Below are 18,669 nucleotides of genomic sequence, written 5' to 3' on the forward strand. Positions count from 1 at the left end.
CATGCACATGGTGCACATACAAATATGAAGGTAAAACATGGAAGCACATAAAAGGAAATAAAATCTAAAAAAATGAATAATAGTAATAATTTAAAGAGTTTTGGGGCTGAACAGTTGGCATAGTAGTGTTTGTTGCTCTTGGAATGAACCTTAGTTTACATTCATGCTCATCGGTAACTCCAGTGTCAGTCAGGTGGTGGTAGCACATGCCTTTAATCCCAGTACTCAGGAGGCAGAGACAGGAGGATCTCTTTTTTTTTTTTTTAAATTTATTTATTTATTTATTATGTATACAATATTCTTTCTGCATGTATGCCTGAAGGCCAGAAGAGGGCACCAGACCTCATTTCAGATGGTTGTGAGCCACCATGTGGTTGCTGGGAATTGAACTCAGGACCTTTGGAAGAGCAGGCAATGCTCTTAACCGCTGAGCCATCTCTCCAGCCCCCAGGAGGATCTCTTGAGTTTGAGGCCAACCTGGTCTACAAGAGCTAGTTCTAGGATAGACTCAAGCTACAGAGAAGCCTGTCTTGAAAAACCAAAAAAAAAGAAAAAAAAAAAAACCTCCAGGAACCAACTGGACATGCATTGAGGAGAGGTAGTGGTCAATCCTGAGCCTGACTACCTGTGCTATCTGAAGATTTTAGGCAAAGGTCGAAGGGCTGATGCCACAGAATTATTCTCCTTGCATGAGCTGTGATACACGTCAAACACACACAGAAGCAGAGAGTTAAACCAGAAATAGAGGTGGAAAGGGATGGACAGTATATACTACTTGGGTGTGGGCTTCCCGAAAAGGAGGGGGGTGGGGTAAAGAGATATGGGAGAATGCCTGAGTTTTAGCAATAGTCATATATATAATTTTAGTGGTTCAAGATATTTCATTTGTTTGAGGCAGGGTTTCTCTGTGTAGCATTGGCTGTCCTGGAACTTGCTCTGTATATGAGGGTGAACTTGAATTTATAGAGATGCACCTGCCTCTGCCTCCTAAGTACTAGGATTAAAAGCCAGTGCCACTGTTTCATGTCTGAGTGACCAGTCAAGTGGCATACTTCCACTTGGTCTACTGGTGAACTCTGTTCACCTTACCTCTTTCACCACTGCCTGGCTCCCCCCCCCCCCCCCTTCGAGATAAGGTTTCTCTGTGTAACAGTCCTGGCTGTCCTGGAATTAGCTCTTGTAGACCAGGCTGTCCTCGAACTTGTCTCTGGCTTTTTTTAAGATTTATGTATGTATGAGTATTTTGCCTGAGTGTATGTGTATGTACTGTGTGTTGTGCACAGAATTCAGGTCTTTTGTAGGAGCAGAAAAATACTCTTAACCTCTTGAGCCATTTCTTTTAATATTTATTTATATATTATGTATGCAATATTCTTTCTGTGTGTATGCCTGAAGGCCAGAAGAGGGCACCAGACCTCATTACAGATGGTTGTGAGCCACCGTGTGGTAGCTGGGAATTGAACTCAGGACCTTTGGAAGAGCAGGCAATGCTCTTAACCACTGAGCCATCTCTCCAGCCCTTGAGCCATTTCTGTAGCCCTCTCATTAGATGAAACTTTCTAAAAGTTCTGTCACTTGATATGACATTTGATGACTGTTAGTACAGGTGTCTTAGTGGTATTACAGGCCACAAAGCCTCAGAATTTCTATAATTTTGTTTGTTTGTTTTTCCAGGCAGGGTTTCTCTGTGTTACACTGGTTGTCCTGGAACTCACTCTGTAGTCCAGGCTGGCCTCAAACTCACAGATCTGCCTGCCTCTGCCTCCTAAGTACTAAGATTAAAGATGTGGACAATAACTGCCTTTTCCCAGTTTTCTCAATTAGGGAGGCACCCCTCCAGCCTCAAGAAACTGTTTTAATTGTTTTTAAGTGTGTAATTCAGTGGCACTGTGTAAGTTTATACCATTGTGTAGTTTTGATTATCTATTTTTAAGGCTTTTCCATTATCATCTTGATGAAATCTGGACCACTTAAGCTCATCCCCTTAAGTGGATAGATGTTTTGGTGACCACTTTCTGTCTCAGTGTTGTCTACATATCATCTACGAGGACTTGTATTTTTTCCCAGTGCTGGAACTAGAACCTAGGTTCTCGAGCATGCTTGACAAGCAACTTAACACTGAGCCCAAGGCACAGCCTCTTTGTACCTCATGAGTAGGGAATATCTGACTTTGATTGCCTAGTGAATTTTTAGATTTCTTTTAGAGGTTAAAGTGCCATCATGAAACAGCAGAAAAAGATGAGTTTTACTGGAACAGTAAGTGAGTACGATTTGAATATTATATTCTCTTCTGCTGTTTTCCTCTTCCTCTGTTGATCTTTACCCTAGGAGACATAAGAGCTCACCACCAGCTCCAAGTTGTCTGTGTTGCCATGTCCATGTGAGCTTTAATTTTTGTTGGCTACTGAAGTGTACTGAACAGTAGCTTTTTATTAAGTTTTCATTAAATTTTTTTTTTTTTAAGCTGGGCAGTGGTGACACTTGCCTTTGCCAGCATTTGGGAGGCAGAGACAGGCTTGAGTTCAAGGGCAGTCTTTGTCTACAGAGAGAGTTCCAGGACAGCCTATCTTGTTAATAATAATAATAATAATAATAATAATAACAATAATAATAATAATAAATTTAGACATTTGTGTGGATGTTTTGCTTATATATCTATGTATATTTTGTGCTTGCCTGTGGATGGTTGTGAGCTACCTTGTGGGTGCTGGGAACTAAAACCAGGTCCTCTGCAAGAATAGCAAGTGTTCTTAACTGCTGAACCATCTTTCCAACCCCCTTAAAGTTTTTGTTCATTTTTATGTGTGGGGTTGTTTTGGTTGCATTCATGTCTCTGCTCTCTGTGCATGCCCGGTGCCTACAGACTGGGGGTGTAGACAGCTGTGAGCTGCCATTTGCTTGTGGGGAATTGAACTCAGGTCCTCTGGAAGAGAAGCCAGTGCTCTTAACTGCTGAGCCGTCTGTTCAGTAGCCCTTTTGACTTTTTATATGTAAGTGTGGATGGGCATATGAGAGATTAAATTACTTAAGCAATAGATTATGAATATACTTCAGGGAGTTATGAGACAGCCTGGGTGTTATATAATCCTAGCACTCAGACTGAGGTAGGAATATCTAGGCTACACTGGATTAGTATCAAAGAATAACAAACAATAATAAAAAACATGAGAATGTTTTGTATAATTAAGAAAGGGGTAAAAACGAAGCTTTTGTGTCACGTATAATAAATTGTATCTGTACTTTGGATACTCCCATAGTGGCGTGGGTGTGATTTGAGATTCTGGCCTGGAACTTTTTGGGTTTATCTTGTTGGCCTTGACTTTGGGGCACTTTTTGTCTTCTGAGTTCTGGGATATAGGCATGTACCACACTGGTTAATGTGTTACTGTTTTGCCCAGTATTCCCCAATAATACACAAGATTCTCCATATCACAAGAGAATGGACTGTGGATTTATTAAAATAGCTAAACCTTAATTGATTTATAGGGCCTACTGCTGAGTATGGTGAGGCAAACCTTTAATTCCCTTCACTGGGAGGAGTTTGAGGTCAGCCTTATCTACATAGCAAATTCCAGTCAAGACTACATAGTGAAACCTTGCCTCAGAACAACAATAACAACAGCAACAGAAAAATAAAATCATTTTATATTAGAAGTATTTCTAAAAATCAAGTATAAAAGTACTTTTCAAGGCTGAGGCAGAATGATGCCTAGTTAGAGAGGTTCTGAGGTTACATGTGAGAATCTATCTCAAAACCAAATAACTGGGGCTGCTCTTCTGGGAGGACTCAGGTTCCGTCTTAGCATTTAATTTGGTGGCTAACTTCTGCCTGTCACTCCAGGTCTTAGGGCATCTGGTCTACCCTTCTGCCCTCCAAAGGCAATATATGGGTGTGGTGCACAGAGTGGATTCAGGGAAAACATACATTTTGAAAAAGAGTAAAAAAATACCATAAAGCAAACCATAGCCACGCATGAACAACTACACTTGTGCATCTATAGCCTTAGGTTCTGCCTTCCTCTTCTGTATCTGGTCCTTTTCTCTTCCCTTCCCCTCTCCTCTGTTGATTCCTTGCTTTGAGAGACAGGGTCCCTTTTTAATTAAGAGTAGTCACTTGAAATTTTAGATTAATAGAGCAGATCTGTTAAATCCTTGGCAGGAGAGGTTCAGTCAGGAGGATCATAGAGGACAGCCTGGGCTACATTGAGGGTACCTATCTCAAAAAACCAAGCCATCCAATTTTGAGACAGAGTTTCACTATGTAGACCAGTCTGGCATTAAATTCACAGATCTACCTGCTTTTGCCACCTCAGTGATAGGTTTAAAGGCGTGTCGCTCACTATACCCAGTAGATTTCTTTAAGTAAACTCTTAAATAATCTGTTTGTTACATTTATCCACTGTTTGAGTGTGTGAGTGTGAGAAGAGGCGGAGCGGGCAGAGATCAGAATGAAGTTTGCCAGAATTGGCTCTTCCACCATGTGGTTGTAGGGATTGAACTCAGGGCAGTAAATGCCTTTGTCTACTGAGCCACCTCACTGGTCTAACAGTAACCTTGGAGATGTTTTTCTGGTGGGTCTATTGACCATGAGTCCTCTCTGATTAACTCTTTGAACTTCGCTTATAGCCCAAGCAGGCTTTGCACTCATCTTCCTGCTTCATCCTGTTAAGCAGCTGCAATTATAGGCCTGCTCTGCCAGGCTTGTTTAAAGGAACTTTTAAAACTTGAACTGTGAAACATAAGATGAATATAGGAGGGCCAGAAATCGGTGAGAGGAGGAAGAGGAAGTGTTTTGAAATGCACTGACTGCTTAACTGACATTTCTGTGTAGTACCATGGGATCAGTCATTTAGGAGGGCAACAGTGATGCTGCCTTGTCAGAATAAGTTCTTAGATGAGTCTCATGTAGTCCAGGCTGGCCTCAGATTTGCTGTGTAGCTAAAGATTGACTTTGAATTTTGGATCCCCTTGCCTTCACCTCCCAGTTGCTAGGCAAGTACTTTACCAACTGCTGGGTCATACAGAAGTCCCAGATCTTGTAGTAGCTGCTAAGGAACTGGGGTCAGGCCTGTGTCACCAGGTCCAGCTTGTGTTAGAATGGCACAGAGCTCTCTCTACCGGAGAAAACCAAAAGCCAGAGTAGATCAGAATCTACCTGACTTCTGTTATTAGTTCATAGACTGAGATGCTTGCTGCACCTGGATGTGCAAATGTGTGCCTGATTCTCAAGGAAGGAGACCAGAAGAAAATGTCAGATTTCCTGGGACTGGAGATAGATTGATGTGACCCACCAAGTGGGTGCTGTGAATTTAACGCAGGTCTCTGCAAGAGTGGTTAGTGCTCTCCAGCCCCGTGTTTTATGTTTTTAGTTTATTTTCTTGTTGCTTCCTGGGATTCAACCTCAGGGTCTGTGCATGGTAGGCAAGCACTCTACTGCAGAGCTGCATTCTCAGCCCTTAAAATATTTTTTTCTGCAGTCTGTTTTTCGGTGTGTTATATGTAGTACTCTGTAGTGAGTACTGAAATGATTCTGTTTGTAATTATTCGTAGGAAGACGATTCTCAAAAGTAGCTTTTTTGTTTTTTGTTTTGAGGCAGGGTCTCACTCTGTGCCAGTTCTTTCAGAGACTGCAGTGTATGGGACAGTTGCCAGTGTTTGGAATCCTTCGGAAATCTCAGAAGGGAAGACTAGGCTACTTACTAGTGCTGGAATTTTCCAGACCTGGTCAGATTTGGTTTCCTGAGGCTGAGAAGGTAGTTCTTCACTGTGAAAGATCAGTCTTTGTTCCCTAGCTTTGTATATTTTCTACAGAATTAAGATAGCTAAAAATACTTTTTTTTTTTTTTTTTGGTTTTTCGAGACAGGGTTTCTCTGTGGCTTTGGAGCGTGTCCTGGAACTAACTCTTGTAGACCAGGCTGGTCTCGAACTCACAGAAAGATCCTCCTGCCTCTGCCTCCTGAGATTAAAGGCGTGCGCCACCACCGCCTGTTGCGGGAGGTCCTCCCGCCTATCCTCTAACCAATAAAATGGGCCAGGGCAGTGCCTTTATTAGCCAATGACCTTCCTCCACCCTATCCTCTAACCAATAAAATGGGCCAGGGCAGTGCCTTTATTAGCCAATGACCTTCCTCCATCAACCGCCCAGCTAAAAATACTTAATGGGAAGAACAGTACAGGAATGTAGAATGTTAGTCATGTCAGAATAGGAATTCATGAGTAGAAAAGCTTGACAGCAAAATTTTTATTTCTTTTAAAATTTGAATGTGACTTATGCAAATTGTATTTTTTTTGACTCATTTCTTTGTTAAAAGCTTATCTACTAGTTAATGTTTACCTTTAGTTTTTATATTTTCCTAGTATTGAGAAGTAGCAAATCCTTCATAAAAACAGAAGTAAGCTTGTCTTAGTGTGTGGAAGTTGTCATCTTTTATGTACCCTCATCCTGAGGGGTCTGCTAGTTTCTTACTGAGGGAAAAGGACCTAGCATTGAGAGTGGGGCAAAACTGCTCCCTATTGGGAAACTAGAGTTAAATGTATTTTGATTGAGTGCAATTAGTAGTGGCTTTTTATCAGCTGAAGATTTTCATCATTTGAAATTTTGAGTGATCAGAGTCTTTATTGAGATAAGTGACAGCCATTGTTTTCCTTACAGGTGTTTGTTTGCTTGTGGAAAGGTTGTAAGGTGTATAACACCCCGTCCACCAGTCAGAGTTGGTTGCAGCGGCACATGCTGACGCACAGTGGAGACAAACCTTTCAAGGTACGTATTTGCGGCCTTCCTAAAGTCGCTTCCTGAGCTCATCTCCTCCTTCTTAAAGTTAGCTCTCACTCTATTCTTAGCTCATGTGATGCTGAACTCCTAAGCCAAGCTGGCTTCAAAGTTGATAGCCATGCTGCCGTGGCCTCCAGTTTTTTGGGTTACAGGCTGAGCCACCATGCCTGGCTAACCTGTGTAACGAGCATGCTTTGACCCTTCTAAACATTTCTTTTCAGTGCTGAGATGCAAACGTAGGATTTTGAAGCATTTTCCCACAGACTTGTTCCCAGTGCCTTCTAAAAAAATAAAAAAACTCCTTTGTTTAAACATTTTTACTGGTGCTTAGATTTCAAAAGTAGTTGGAGATAAAGATTTAAAATTGAGTTTGAAGAATAGCAAATTCACTTTTAGGTCAGAGTCCCTTCCCTCCTTCCCCCCTCTTCTTTTTGTGAGCGGGTCTTGCTGTATAGCCCATTGACTGGAAACTCCCAGTATAGTCCAGGCTGCTCCCAACGCCTCCCTCAGCCTGAGTGTCAAAAACAGGCGCGCACTCCTGTGCCTTGCCCTTATTCAAGATCGAGTATGAGCTTTGTTTTGTTTCTTCTGCTGAAGTATTTTATTTTTTTTATTTTTTATTTTTTGGTGCTGAACTATTTTAAATAGTGTTCTAATTTATGCTTCAACAATCTTATCTTATTAATATCCTATATTATGTGAATGTATGCCCCTTTTGATTGGGAAACATTTACTTATGAGTTGAATTTTTTCAGTGTTCTCACTGTGTAACTGGATGGCTTGAAACTTGCTAAGTAGACCAAGCTGACCTTGAACTCAACAGATCTGATAGCCTCTACCTCCTAAGAGCTGGAATTATAGGTATTCACCACCATGCCCAGCTCCCACTGGACACAGGCAAGGCAGTATTTCTTTTTTTTTTTCCATTACAATATTTATTTATTTATTATGTATACAATGTTCTGTCTGTGTGTATTCCTAAAGGCCAGAAGAGGGCACACACCAGAAGAAGGCACCAGATCTCATTACAGATGGACCAGATCTCATTACAGATGGTTGTGAGCCACCATGTGGTTGCTGGGAACCGAACTCAGGACCTCTGGAAGAGCAGGCAATGCTCTTAACCACTGAGCCATCTCTCCAGCCCCCACAAGGCTGTATTTCTAAAGGTGTTAGGAGTGTGTTTAGAGTATTACAGAAACGCATATTTTCGCTGTTATAATTCTCTCTGGTTGGGTTCAGCTTGATAATTAAACACATGTATATAGCGTGTACTCATCAAATCAAGCTCTCTTTCCTTGGTTGCTCCATAGGAATCATATAAATGAGTAAAACAGTGCTGTCTAGATAGTGCATATACCAGGCACTAAAGAAAGGTGATTACGGAAAAATAGATTTTCCCCTTCAGGAAATTGGCCTTTAAAAATTTATTATTATTATTATTATTATTATTATTTTTATTATTATAGTGTTATGAGATAGTTTCCATGTAGAGCAAGCTGACCTCCTAATTCAGAGATCTTGTTGCCTTTGCCTCCTGAGTGCTGGGATTAAAGGCATATCCTACTATATAACCCCACCCCACCCTCCTAACATACATGATTCTTTGAGTGTCTGTGTCTCGATTTAGTGCATATGAAAGCAGTAGCCCTTGGAGACCAATGTCTCCAAGAAGGAGTTGGATTTCCCCAGGAGCTGTTAGCTACAAGCTGTACAGGTGTTGAGAACCAAATTCCATTCTTTTAACCAGCTTGTCTCTTGTCCTAGGTCACTCCTATACTGCTATCTGCTATCTTGCTTTAGTTGAATAAACCTCTGCTCTGCTTTTTCTTTCATTCAGTAAGTTATTGGTAAAATAAATCAAAATTGTATGAAGCAGCATTTTTTCCTTTCTATGAAATACCTGTGTTAGGTTCCACAGAAGCGTTAAACTACAGTGTTGTAATATGAGCGGCAGGGCTGCATCCCCAGCACCCCGGCCGCCTGGCTAGCTTTATACCCGAAATAATTACACCGGCACTGTATTCTTTTAAACACTGCTTGGCCCATTAGCTCTAGCCCTTACTGGCTAATTCTGATCCCGATCAACCCATCTCTAGTAAAACTGTGTAGCACCAGTCTTACCCGGAAAGATTCAGCCTACGTCCATCTTGGGTAGGAGCTCCTGTGCTTGAGAGAGCAGAGCTCTCGCGTCCGCCCAGGAGAGGAGAGGGGCCTCTGCCCAGGAGAGGAGAGGGGCCTCTGCCCAGGAGAGGAGAGGGGCCTCTGCCCAGGAGAGGAGAGGGGCCTCTGCCCAGGAGAGGAGAGGGGCCTCTGCCCAGGAGAGGAGAGGGGCCTCTGCCCAGGAGAGGAGAAGGGAGCGTGGCGTCTCTCTGAGCTCACTTCCTCTTCCTCCCAGCATTCTGTTCTGTTTACTCCTCCCATCTATGTTTTAACCTAGCAGGGCCAAGCAGTTTCTTTATTGCTTAACCAATGAAATCAACAAATTGATATATGACACTCCCACATCACTACAGTGTTCCTGTCAGTTCCTTGTTTCTCACTGGCTATGGATTGCTTCTGATCTTTGCCTGCTATGCATTAAGCTGCCTATGAACATCTTCCACCCACCTCTAGATTATACACACATATTTGGTTTTCTTTGTTACACAATGTCTTTATTACCAGCATTTCTGATTTTGGCTAAGAAGTTTGAATAATGTTTCCTCATTATAGCTTTAAATTTTGATCTTTCCAGAGATATGACCCCATGGCTTGTTGACTTGTACATTCCAGGGTAGGAGCATGAGGATTAGAATTAGTAAGAAAAAGGAATAGAGATATAAGAGAAAAAAGAGACAGGAACACAGAACGTCATCAGGAGGGACATTAAGTTAATACTGATTTTGCCTTGTTTATTTTTCACATGCTTATATATTTCACTCCAAAAGGGGAGGGGGATGCAACAGACTTCATTAGCATGATATAAGGAATAGACTTGAATTCTCCGACCTTTGGTCCAGGTGGAGCAGATTCACCTCTATATCCAAAATACTACTTAACCACACCTAGGTCAGAATGTCTTGTTTGTAGCAACCTTTTGTCAACAGCTTTGAGAGAGCAAAAATAAGCTCAAACTCTGACCTCCAGTTAAGATAGAACAGGTTCCCACAATGGCCTTTGCACATTAGGTAAGCACTCTTCTTCAAAGTTCTGTCTGGCCTTTAATCCCAGCACTCCGGAGGCAGAGGCAAGCGGATCTCTGAGTTCGAGACCAGCCTGGTCTACAAGAGCTAGTTCCAGGACATGCTCCAAAACCACAAAGAAACCCTGTCTCGAAAAACCAAAAAAAAAACAAACAAACAAACAAACAAAAAAAAGCTCTGTCTGGCTGTTTCCACTTCCATGTTTCCCATGAGTGAGGCTGATTATTTTTTAATAACCATTAAATTATTATTAAATATTATTGATATTTATTGAGCTCTACATTTTTCTCTGCTCCCCTTCCTGCCTCTCCCCTCTCCCCTTCAACCCTCCCCCAAGGTCCCCATGCTCCCAATTTAATCAGGAGATCTTGTCTTTTTCTACTTTCTACTTCCCATGTAGATTAGATCTATGTAAGTCTCTCTTAGTGTCCACATTGTTGTCTAAGTTCTGTGGAATTAGGGTTTGTAGGATGGCTTTCTTTATGTTTAAAAACCACCTATGAGTGAGTACATGTGATAATTGTCTTTCTGGGTCTGGGTTACCTCACTCAAAATAATGTTTTCTAGCTCCATCCGTTTTCCTGCAAAATTCAAGCTGTTATTTTTTTTCTGCTGTACTGTAGTACTCCACTATGTAAATGTACCACATTTTCCTTATCCATTCTTTGGTCAAGGGGCATTTAGGTTGTTTCCAGGTTTTGCCTATGACAAACAATGCTGCTGTGAACATAGTTGAGTACGTATCCTTGCAGCACGATTAAGCATCCTTTGAATATATACCCCAAAGTACTATTACTGGGTCTTGAGGGAGGTTGTTTCCTAATTTTCTGAGAAATCCTCACACTGACATCCAAAGGGGTTGTACCAGTTTGCATACCCACCAGCAATGCGGAAATGTTCCCCTTTCCCCACAACCTCTCCAGCATAAGTTGTCATCAGTGTTTTTGATCTTGGCCATTCTTTCAGGTGTAAGATGGAATATCAGCGTTGTTTTGGTTTGCATTTCTCTGACTAAAGATTTTGAACATTTCCTTAAGTGTTTTTCAGCCATTTTAAATTTCTCTGTTGAGAGTTCTCTGTTTAGGTGTTTACTCCATTTTTTATTGGATTATGTGTTCTGTTGGTGTCCAATTTCCTAAGTTGTTTGTATATTTTGGAGATCAGACCTATCTGATGTGGGGTTAGTGAAGATCTTTTCCTATTCTGTAGGCTGTTGTTTTGTCTTATTGACAGTATGCTTTGCTTTACAGAAGCTTTTCAGTTTCAGGAGGTCCCATTTATTGTTTCTCTTAGTGTATGTGCTGCTGGAGTCATATTTTGCATTCAAGTGTGCTTCCCACTTTCTCTTCTATAAGGTTCAGTGTGCCTGGCTTCATGTCTTATCTGCCAAGCCATATCCAGCTCCAGGCTATCTTTTCTCTTTATATGTTGCTGACACCTTTGAAAATTGAAATTTACTGATTACATTTAACACAAAATTATTTGATAGTCCCTTGTATAGATTAGGCTGACCTTGAACTCACAAAAATTTGCCTGCTTGTGCCTAAGTGCTTGGATTAAAGGCATGTGCCACCATCACTCAGTTTAATTTTGGTTTTTCAAGACAGTATTTCTCTGTATAACATTCCTAACTGTCCTGGAACTCGCCCTAACTGTACTAGAACAGCTGTGTAGACCAGGCTGACCTTGAACTCAGATCTGCCTGCCCCTGCCTCCTGAGTGTGCCACTGCCAGGCTTGTTTTTCTTTCTGAAGTCTTGAAGACAGAACTCAAGGCTTTTGTGCTTGGACCTATCACTGACCTACAGACACAGCCCAATACATGAGTTTAGCTCTACTGCTGTTGCAGTTATTATTTTTTCTGTGTCTTGCTGAATTTGTAGATACCCTTCTGGGCAGGAAGTTTGTTTTGTTCATTCCTGTTCTTGTACCTTGTACACTAGTCTATTGGGAAGTGTTTGCACTGATAGCTCACTCCAGTCATTCATCCTTCTCATTCACTGAGCTCCCATAAAGTGAGTGTAGAGTCTTGTTTGTTTTTATTGAGCTATACATTTTTCTCCGCTCTCCTTTCCTCCCATCTCTCTTTCTACCCTCTCCTGTGACTCCCATAGTCTTAATTTACTTAGGAGATTTTGTCTTTTTCTCCTTCCTATGCAGATCCATGTATGTCTCTCTTAGGGTCCTCTTTGTTGTCTAGGTACTCTGGAGTTGTGGAATATAGGCTGTTTTTCTTTTCTTCTTTTTTTGCTTTATGTCTAAAAGCCATTTATGATATGTACATATTTATCTTTCTGGGTATGGGTTACCTCACTCTATGTTTTTTTCTAGATCAAATCCATTTGCCTGCAAATTTCAAGATGTCATTATTTTTTACCACTGTGTAGTGCTCCGTTGTGTAAATGTACCACATTTTTTAAATCCATTCTTCTGTTGAGGGACATCTAGGTTCTTTCCAGGTTCTGGCTATGACAAATAATGCTGCTATGAATAAGATTTTCAAAGAAGAAATAGTACCAGCACTACTTAACACGAATGTAGAGTCTTAATAAAAACACTAGGTACCATTTTTATTAGCACTATATAATAAGTAGCTTGTTGAATGTTTGGGCTGTCGTTAATTTTAGAAGACTCTGTAAGCACACAGCTGTTGATTTCCACTACTATACAAAAACATGTCTGATTCACAAGGTGTTCTGGGCTTAAAATATGCATAAGGATGTTCATATTTCCAAAATCCATTGAGAGTGTGCATTGGGGTTTGTATACTCAGTGAATGTGTAATGGCAGACCCAGGTGAGGACACAGCTTGGTACTCACTGATAGCATAATGTGCTGATTTTTTCTCTGAAGTTAGGATTGGTAGTGTCTTGGATAGAAGAGCCGGGAAGTGTGGAGAATGATATTGTGGACGTTTTAGTGTTGAACTTTACTAATTACATATTTGTACTTTATTTTCTAAGTCAGAAACTGAGTAAATTGGATCTGTGAGAATGTCCTGTAACATAACATTAGATCTAGAAGTCTAACAAATACATAAAGCTTTTCAAACTCTTCAGATTTCTTTCCTACTTGTTAAACAGCATAGAAAAAACAAGGAGGCATCTGAAAGGTTTTGTGGATACACACCACATGCTCACACTCAGAGGTCACTTCTCCTGCCTTCCAAGTGTTGGGGTTAAAGGCATGTACCATCGCCGCCCAGCTGGTTATGCTGCATGGCTTTAATCCTAGCACTCTGGTAGAAGAGGCAGGAGGATCTCCGAATTGGATGCCAATGTGGTCTAGAAGTAAGTTTCAGGCTAGATAGGGCTTTTAGGGAGATTTTTTTTTTTTATTTTTTAATAAAAATCAACAGTATCTAGGAATTGGAGTAACCATTGGGGAGTAACCTTCCTATCCTGGTTATAAATACGGTTTATTCAAAATCATCTCATCTAGGAAGCTGATTCTGTAGGTGTTGGACGTGGGGAGAGCAGTGAGATCAGGTTTGGAAATAGCCGTGCCACTGCTAAGTGGTGTGCTGTTGGAGAACTGTTTTCAAAGTCAGCTTGTAAAAAACGTGCTTCATGCATAACCTTGACAGCCCCTTTCTTTCTTCTTTTTAGTGTGTAGTTGGTGGCTGCAATGCCAGCTTTGCTTCTCAGGGAGGGCTCGCTCGCCATGTACCCACACACTTCAGTCAACAGAATTCCTCAAAAGTTTCTAGCCAGCCAAAGGCCAAAGAAGAATCTCCTTCTAAAGCTGGAATGAACAAGAGAAGGAAACTAAAGAACAAAAGACGACGCTCATTACGTAAGTGTTCACTTAGAAAGCCTCTGTGTAGGAAAAAGGCTTTATGTGAGTCCAGTTTTACTGGTACTGAGTTTGGCTTGTTGCTATCCATGGGAAGTAATACACGGTACCTGCCTGTCAACATGAGAACTAGTGAGAAATGTTTGTAGAAGCTAAGCTAAAAGAGTGTTAAGTGTATGTGATCTTAGAATATAAACTATATATATTTAGAGAATCAGATATCAGGAGTAATTTAATTTATTATAAATTAGAAAATTTTAAACATGACAGTGCTTGTTTCCAGAATACTTTAGAAAAATACCGAGTGTGTCAGAAGTAAAAATTACATAAAAGTTAAGTAAACCAAAATGTAGAATGTATGTTTGCAATATGAACATATGAAGATTTTGTTCTTAATTAGTGGGTTATAAAATACTCCTTTGATACTTAAGGGTCAAATAATTAGATAATCAGAGATCCCCAGTGCTGGGATTATAGCTGTGTGCCACTAATCTAGACCCCCTTTTTTGTTTCTTTTCCAGGCACTCTCAGCCTAGCCCAGGCTGGCCTCCAACTCTTTATCCCCTGATCCCACTTCTGCCTGTTGAGCATTCTTAGAAAGTGAAAGTGGGCAGGCATAGTTCAGTACCCAGTCATGCTTAGGCCTGGCATATGTGTTGCTTGAGGAGATGGTGCTCTGACCTGCAGTTTCTGTTAAGGCCACCTGCTAAGGTGGGCCGAGTGCTAGTGACAGGTGTGGATGGAAGCACTTTTTACTGTTAGGGGTTTTGTTTGTTTGGGGAGAATGAATGGATGTTGCTCTCAACTTTAAAACATGCAGAGCCTTTCAGTTTTGGGGACCACTGTTCAGACAGACAGTGCTGTGGTTTGAATTCCATTTTTCCTCTAAAACACATAGTCATGATGGATTCAGAGAGTTAGTTTGTCAGCATTTTACCCAGGGAATTCATTGCAGTCATTTTACTTCATCCATCATAGGTCTTCAGTAGAACTAAAGCATTACTTCTTTCCTGTCTCCTCTCCGGTAAAAGCTGGATTAGAATCAGGATTATCAGTACTTTAACTCTTTGGAGATTACCTTTTCTGAGTGTCTGAGAATGGATCTTGGTACAGGCCCTGAACTCCTGACCCTGCACTCATTCTTCCCAAGAGTTTAGAGTGAGCTGCTGAACCTGGCTTAATTGTGGTTTTATTTCTGATATACTAAAACATGAGATTGCTGTGAGTTTGAGGCCAGCCTTGGCTATCTGTATAAGGCATTTCAGACCAGCCTGGGTTAAATAATGAAATCAAAGATTTTAAAGACAAAACAACAATCTATGAATGAGGGTTAAGATTAAACCATGTGCACAGTTACACAGTTGAGAACTGGTTGAGACTTAGAAATGTATTGATGGGGTAGAGTGCCTGTCTTACATGTTGGAGCCCCTGGCCTCAGTCCCGAGGATTTAGTTACATATTTGGCCGAGTGCAGTGGCTTGTGTCTGGCTAAAGTGAAAGGATTATTTGAGCTCTCTAGTGTTCCAAGGCTTGATTGGCAACATAGGTGCCATCTCAGATTTTTATGTGCAATTTTTCTTAAATTTTTTTACTTGGGACATTTATTTATCAAGAAAATACTGGTTGAAAGCTTAGAACTAATATTGCCTCATTGTCACAAATTTGGAAAGATTTTTGATAGCATAAAATGAGTTCATGAAATTACAAGGTAAGTTTGAAACCTCCTTGTTGTACTAGTGATGGTGAAATGGTACAAATTTGGTTTTGAGGATTTTTATGAAAAAGTAAAGCTGCTGGAGTGTGGAATGGTGGAGTGTGAGGGTAAGAAGCTGGGGAATAAAGGAGTTGCTGTGTTCATTGATGATTGGAATTCTGCCTGTCCTCAATTTATCAGAGCTCTACCCTGAACACAAAGACACATGTAACTAGGCCATGGGCAGGACTTGCTTTTGCTAATCCCTCCAGTTAAAGCAGCGCTCTCCTGGGTTTGGTAAATACCTGAGCATTTAGCAGATTGTTGAAATTTTCTAAACTGTCTTTAACTTTTTTTTGTGTGTTGACTTTCAGCACGACCACATGATTTCTTCGATGCACAAACACTGGATGCCATAAGACATCGAGCCATATGCTTTAACCTCTCGGCTCATATAGAAAGTTTAGGGAAGGGACACAGTGTTGTTTTTCATAGTACTGTAAGTATTCTGTTTCTTTCAAATTATATGAATTTGGGGGCAGGGAAAGCATGTGTTTCTCACGATTATATTTCTAAATTGCTCAATTTAGGAAATTTTGTTAACAGTCAAAGTATGTTGGATGTGGTGGTACATGCCTACGATCCCAGTACTGTGCAGGCTGAAGCAGGAGAATCTTATGTTAAAGACCCGCTTGGACTACAGAATAAGTATCAGGCCAATCCAGGCAGCAGAGTTACTCAAAATGAAGAATAGGGATGTAGTTCAGAGATAGAACAGTTTCTAGCATACATATATGTTCAATCCCCTGTCCCTAGTACCAAAAACCAAAGCCAGGCAGGGCTGGGGGTGGAGGTGTAATTGAGGTCATCAAATCACAAGGCAGGAAGAGATATTTAGATGTGCTTTGTTTCATAGGTATAACCCTGTTTCTTAGATTTGTGGCTGGCCAGCACACTGTGAAGAGTCACTATTTCTAGGGGCTAGGCCTTCAACTCAGAAGAAGAAGAATGCCATTTTGAAAAAGCAAAGCTGTAAGATCAGTTTAGTCTTTGGTTAGCTAGGAATTAATTTTATTGTCCATTCAAAAAAATTAATCTTATGTGCGTGTATATGTGCCTGGATGTACATCTGTGTACCATGTGTTTTTGGTGTCTGAGAAGATCGAATATTGTGAAACTGGATTCACAAACATTTGTACGCTGCTGCCTGGTTGCTGGTTCTCTTCAAGGGCAGCCAAAGAGACCTTTGTCTCTGCAGTCAATGGATGTAGTTTTGCAAAGGTTTTTAGACTTCTGGCATTTCGAATTCTTGGAAAAATGAATGTGTAATTTTGTCTTTTAAAATTGTTACTGGTACTGTGGAAAGATGGCTCAGTAGTTAAGAGTGCTTGCTGCTCTTGCGGAGGACCTGGCACCGTGTCAGGTGGCTCATAGCCATCTGTAACTCAACTCCATGCGAACCAACACCCTCTTGTGGTTTGTGGGCATTCTCTGGTAGAAATCTTGATTGTGCAGAGTTGTGGTGTGTGTACGAGTGCACATACTGTGGTGCATGTGAGGAGGGCAGAGTTCTTTCCTTCACCCTTAGTTCCTAAGGATGACATTCAGATCTCCAGGCTTATGCAGCAATTTCCATTTCTCTAGTTTAGTTTCCATTTTGAAACACAAGCTAGAATTGGGCAACTCTTGCTTTCTATTTCAGCAAAATGGAGATTTGAAGTATTAATTGTTGGAGTAGATCATAGATTGGCATCTCACTTTATCTCCTATTGACATTTCTTGTACTCAGGTTTTTGAGGGTGAATGTCATAGCTCCAGAGGTTAAGGAAAAACACTTTTGAGTTGTTGGTAGTATTTCAAGTTTGACTATGCTTGAAAAACAAGGTAGTGAGTATAAATGGAAGTCAGATACGTGAAAGATGTGGGAAAATGAGTGGAGCAATTCACCTGTGCTTCTGTGCCCATCCTATGGAACCTACTGGTTTTGTATTATTTTTTTTTCTAGACAGGGTTTCTTTGTGTAGCCCTGGCTGTCCTGGGACTCTTGCTCTGTAGACCAGGCTGGCCTCACAGAGATCCACCTGCCTCCGTCTCTGCCTTCCTTGTGAGCTGCCACTGCCCCACTTAAATTTTTTCTGATGTATAGATCCTAGATTCTGGTTTGATAACAAGCTGATTGAAGTTTAATCTTGTTAAGCATGAGAGGAAAGGTGGGTCTAAGGCCTGAGTGAGACAAGCAGGATTCCTGGAGCTCATTGAGCAGCCAGTCTGCCAGTCAGTGAGTTCCAGGCTAAGTGAGAATCCCTATCTCAAAAAACATCGCGCATACAACCCAGCAACAAAACTAAGAAGTGGAAAGCTGGCAGGACAGCCTAGTGGTGAGAGCTCTGCTGCTGAGCTGAACGGCCTGAGTTTAATCCTGGGGACCCATATGTTAGAAGAGAACAAAGTACACTAAATTGTGGCCTGCATGTGCACACATGGCAAAGAGAGAAGGGAAGGAAGATAGTTGCTGGTGCACACCTTTAATTCCTGCACTTGGGAGGCAGAAACAGGAGGAACTCTTGAGTTTCTTGAGACCCAGCCTGGTCTACAGATCGAGTTCCAGGATAGCCAGGGCTACAAAGAGAAATCCAGTCTTGAAAAACAAAACAACAAGAATTAACAAGATACTGTTGAGACAGTTTTCCATTATGTAGACCTGGCTGGTTTAGAACTCAAGAGTTCTTTGCCTTTACCTCCCTAGTGTTGAGATTAAATTTGTGATTCACTCACTCGGGAGGCAGAGGCAGGTGGATATCTGTGAGCTCAAGACCAGCCTGGTCTGCCAAGTGAGTTCCAAGACAGTCAGGACTGATAACACAGAGAAACCCTGTTTTAAAAACAGGCAACAATAACAAAAAGCGTGCTTCATCAAACTGACCTTAAAAAACTATTTAAGATAAAGTAATGTGATAAACAATTGAGGAAGACACCTTATTGAGTGAATGAGTGTGTGTGTGTGGGGGGGGGTTGTTGAACACATGCATGCCCCATAATTTTTTTTTGATTGGTTGATTGTTTTCTTCTATGTATTGTGTGTGTAAATAACCCCGATTAAATTAAATATCCCTATCATTTTGATCACACTTAGGCTCACTAGGAGAAAATAGGGATCCTCCTCCAAAAGAAAAGAAAAAAGTTAAGAATGACGGGAAATTAAATTATAGTGTCTCTTGTATGCT

At 41.1% G+C, this 18,669-nt stretch overlaps 1 protein-coding gene across 2 annotated transcripts in view; it reads left to right on the plus strand.

Moving 5' to 3' along the window:
* Aebp2 (AE binding protein 2) overlaps positions 1-18,669 on the plus strand; it is a 40,723-nt gene that overhangs the window by 11,221 nt on the left and 10,833 nt on the right. For both annotated transcript variants that reach the window (XM_041633515.1, XM_041633514.1), the window contains exons 3-5: positions 6,654-6,761; positions 13,566-13,752; positions 15,820-15,944. In XM_041633515.1, the coding sequence (XP_041489449.1) occupies positions 6,654-6,761; positions 13,566-13,752; positions 15,820-15,944 (420 nt within the window). The remainder of the gene's footprint in view (positions 1-6,653; positions 6,762-13,565; positions 13,753-15,819; positions 15,945-18,669) is intronic.

This window comes from Microtus oregoni, unplaced genomic scaffold, assembly GCF_018167655.1.
Source record: "Microtus oregoni isolate MIOR12 unplaced genomic scaffold, Mior012 000002F_ref0000024, whole genome shotgun sequence".
Classification (NCBI taxonomy): domain Eukaryota; kingdom Metazoa; phylum Chordata; class Mammalia; order Rodentia; family Cricetidae; genus Microtus; species Microtus oregoni.